The sequence below is a fragment of the Cibotium barometz genome, chromosome 13, assembly GCF_041138505.1.
Source record: "Cibotium barometz isolate CiBa-2024 chromosome 13, ASM4113850v1, whole genome shotgun sequence".
NCBI lineage: Eukaryota > Viridiplantae > Streptophyta > Polypodiopsida > Cyatheales > Cibotiaceae > Cibotium > Cibotium barometz.
Window position 1 is genome coordinate 2,476,410 of NC_141058.1, and position 3,869 is coordinate 2,480,278.

Consider the following 3,869-nt stretch of genomic DNA (forward strand, 5'->3'; position numbering starts at 1 on the left):
CTCTTGGAGTGCCCTATCTTCTACTTCTGCCAAGGCTGGAAAAGAACCTATCAGAATGATTGATTTGCTGTATGGCATCCAAACCTACGTTTGAGTCCATCCTGTTCCTTGGGCCAGGGAGTGCTACATCTTTTGGGGTTCTAGGGAGAACCAGTTTGATTAGGGGAAACTTAACAAAGAAAATCCCTAACCCTAGCACTCCACCAGCTCTCTCTCTCTCTCTCTGAAGTGAATCTTCTCTCTACTCTTTGGAATTTTTGAATAGACCCAAGGATAAAGCTGAGACACATTTTCCACACACTGCATGAGTGCTTTGTATACAGTCCATTTGTATGTTGCATTACTGGTTTCATGTTTCACTTCGGTTCACTTAAAATATTTGCAAATTTAGGCATCAAACATATTGCTGGAATGAAACTACCCTAGGTGTAGGTCTTGTACAAGAACATCTTGAAGTGAGCTTATAAAAGCCTGAACATCTCAAGCAAAAGAACATCTTAGCTCATTGTTTCAATGACAATTTCAAAGATAAATTGACACACACATTCATGTTAAAGTCTCGGATATAATTATTAGTACAGTGACTCACAACTAAGGTTATGCTGCCACACTAAATCTTACAAAGCACATTGAATGTCATACTTGTGACTTAGTTTAATTGTCACTTGACAAAAAATCGCTAAAAATTGAAAAAGAGGAAGGCTTACAAATGTTTAGAATTAGGGTGAGATGTCATGAGATTTCTTATTGTTTTGCCAGAGTGAATCAAGTAGAGCTTCTGACAGGGAAGAATTCCTCAATGTTGAATTTTAACACGAGCACATATCACACCTATTTTGGACTTGTGCACAAACTAAACTGCTTGAATATTGACCTGCTTTTAATCTCAATGAGAGCAATCATGTCAAAGCAATCTTCACACTCTGATTTCTCAGGGCTTCAATGAGCTTTTCCAAGTGAATGTTAGAAGCCCCTTGAGGTTGCACTGCCCGCCTCGCGGCTTCCCTAAGCTCGCCAGCTCTCTTTCTCATCTCCTTACCCTCCTGTTCTTTTAATACAGTTCTTACCACCCTCACTACATCCGTGCTCTTTACCTTGCCATCATCTTGCCTTTTGAGTGCCATCCCAATCTTCCAGACATCACACACATATGCACAATTTGTGGGCTGGTCTGAGCTGAAAGCAAAAGGGATCATAGGCATCCCCATGCTCACGCTCTCTAATGTTGAATTCCATCCACAATGTGTAAGGAATGCGCCTACTGATGGGTGCGAGAGCACTTGCATTTGAGGAGCCCATGGGACGATCAGCCCATACTCCTTTGTATCTTCCATGAAACTCTCTGGCAAAATGTCAGCTACATTGTGAAGAGATGATCTAGACCTTATGACCCACAAAAATGGCTGCTTACTCGCTTTAATCCCATAGGCAATGCCTTCTAGATCCTCAGCAGAAGGGTTGAACACGCTCCCAAAAGAGACGTACAATACAGATTGATTCTTTTGGCTATCTAGCCACTGGATGCAGTCATTCTCCTCCTGCAGCAAGCTGGCTCCAACGCTGGTGTCGTTCTTGTCACCCCCTTCCAAAAATGCTGCGGGGATCAATGGGCCTACAAGTGAGACTGGAAAGGGGAGCTCTGCTTGCAATGCCTGGTATGCATCCTTCTCAAGCTCTTCAAAAGAGTTCACAATAACTCCTGCACAGTTTCGGAGGATGCCGAACTGCTCCTTGATAGATGCGACGTAGGGATTGGAGATGCTGTCACTATAAAGTAGAGTGGGGAAACTTGAAGGATGAAGAGGGGGCACACCAGGAATACAAGACACTTTGTCATTAGCTTTTTGGGGCTTAACTTCATCTTCATTGCATCCTGTAAGACAGGAACATCATAAAGCTTAAACTCTTGACAACAGTGTGAAAGTTGAGGGACCAGTGCACATGCCCTTGTAAATGCATTAAGCAGGCACCCCGAAATATACCTATAGCCCAGGCAATTTGCACCTAGCAAGTTATAATATTAAGGAGGCAATTCATTATGAAAACAATTATTAAGATTTGATTGAATTTTCAGATTCCTGATTCGAAACCAAAATGAGGGTATGCAGGTGTCTCCTGGGGCACTATGGCACATGAGCTCCATTACTATGGAACATTCCAGAAAATGATAGGTCCATACATGATACTATATACGCCCTTCTCGTGAAGACTCTTTAGTACCAGAACCGCCTTGGTACTGGCCACCTTTCTAATTCTTTTAGCAAGAAGGGAATGGATGTTTATATCTCATTTGGTACCACAGGGGGTCACTTGTAGCTAATTACAAATTAAGCATTAGGGTAAAATGATATTTATGCTGTAGTAGGCTTTATATGCACATGCCGATTATATGCACATGACTGCTATGACTTCTTGGCATGCACATGACTGCTACGGTGTCCCTTCATCATCCACAATGAAATGAGCTAATTACATTACTCCAACGCTTGCTCGTCTTTGCAAAAATGTAAAATGTAAGCCATAAGGGTCATATTGTACCTGGAGAAGCTTTCTTGTTGCAAGGGAAAAAGCCATTGGCAGCAAGTAGAGGTGCATGGTAGTACATGGAGCCTACAGAAGTAGACTGGGTCCAGAAGAATATACTCGGAATCCCGAGCTCCGCTGCGACAGTGTGCACCCAAGGGCAAAACGACCCAAACACAACACAAGAAACAGGTGGACTTTTCTGGTTCAAGCTTTGTAAGAGCTGCTTCAAGGGGTCCTTCATGTTGTGAGTTGCGAGGTGGAACTCGTAAATCCTTGGGATGAGGTCAGTGTAGTCGAAATCGGGCGGCAAGCCATTGTCTACCCATAAGAATTGAAGTTTACTGTCTTGGGGAGGATGTGCTTGCATGATGTTTGGGGATGGTGAGCCTGGCGTCGATGATGTCGAACGCGTGTATTGGATGCGGTCGTGGTTGTGCTTGTTGTTGATGAAGGTGACCCTCACGCCCTGCTTGGCGAGGAGCACCTTGGCGAACTGCATCATGGGGTTGATGTGGCCCTGCAGAGGATATGGCACCATCACTACATGCAGCTCTTGAGCTGCAGCGCTCGTGCTATCAATATTGTTGAATCCTTGGAGCGCTCCTCCTGCATGTGCACAAGGAAGGGCGACTTTGTCATGCAGGTTTTTACTCATGGCTTCAATTTGCTGAGAAGAGAGAGAATAAATTCCATCAGCCATCATAGAATCACTGCAGGTCTGCTATTCTGCTTGGCACTGTAGTTTTTCTCCTGAGTGTGTATTGCACCTGTGTGTGTGTGTTTGTGAGAGAGAGAGAGAGAGAGAGAGAGAGAGAGTGTGTGTGTGTGTGTGTGCGCGAGAGAGAGAGAGAGAGAGAGAGAGAGAGAGAGAGAGACTCTGAGAGAGGGGTTAATTATATGCCTGAGAGAGCCGAGCAATCTCATATATAAATGCTCCGCAGCTCCACGATGACTATGCGGCTCAAATTGATTCTCTTTGTGTTGTCACTGTGTGTGTCATGGTGCAGTGTGTCACTGTGTGTGTCGTGTGCAGCGTGCACAGAGAGAAAGTGCAGAGGGAACCCCCCGTCGGAGACTCCGTGTGATGATTGTTCGGTGACTCCGTGTGATGATTGATTTGTTGGCAAACTACCACCACCACATGTTTAGGAAATTGTAATTTTGAATTAGCTTTTTCTTTTTATTGAAATATAAATACAACTAAATATTGAAATTTTTGAGGGGTTGTTTTTCCTTCTTTCCTCAATTTGAGAAAGTGTAGAGAGAGAGAGAGAGAGAGAGAGAGAGAGAGAGAGACAGCCCCTGAGTTCGGAGCCTCCGTGTGATGACTGATTTGTTAGTAA

The 3,869-nt window shown here is 44.0% G+C and overlaps 1 protein-coding gene across 1 annotated transcript; it reads right to left on the bottom strand.

Moving 5' to 3' along the window:
- Positions 1 to 520: 520 nt before the first annotated feature.
- On the bottom strand, positions 521 to 3,623 carry LOC147632266 (7-deoxyloganetin glucosyltransferase-like). The gene is made up of 2 exons (XM_086807077.1): positions 2,539 to 3,623; positions 521 to 1,873 (listed from the first exon to the last, which is right to left on the bottom strand). The coding sequence occupies exons 1-2, from the start codon at positions 3,227 to 3,229 to the stop codon at positions 900 to 902; spliced, it is 1,665 nt and encodes a 554-aa protein (XP_086663203.1). The 5' UTR covers positions 3,230 to 3,623; the 3' UTR covers positions 521 to 899.
- Between the last annotated feature and the right edge of the window lie 246 nt (positions 3,624 to 3,869).

Coding starts and splice junctions, on each gene's coding strand:
- LOC147632266 (XM_086807077.1), bottom strand. CDS start 3,229: ATGATGGCTGATGGAATTTATTCTCTCTCTTCTCAGCAAATTGAAGCC. Junction 1,874..2,538: donor CAACAAGAAAGCTTCTCCAG/GTACAATATGAC, acceptor CCTGTCTTACAG/GATGCAATGAAGATGAAGTT.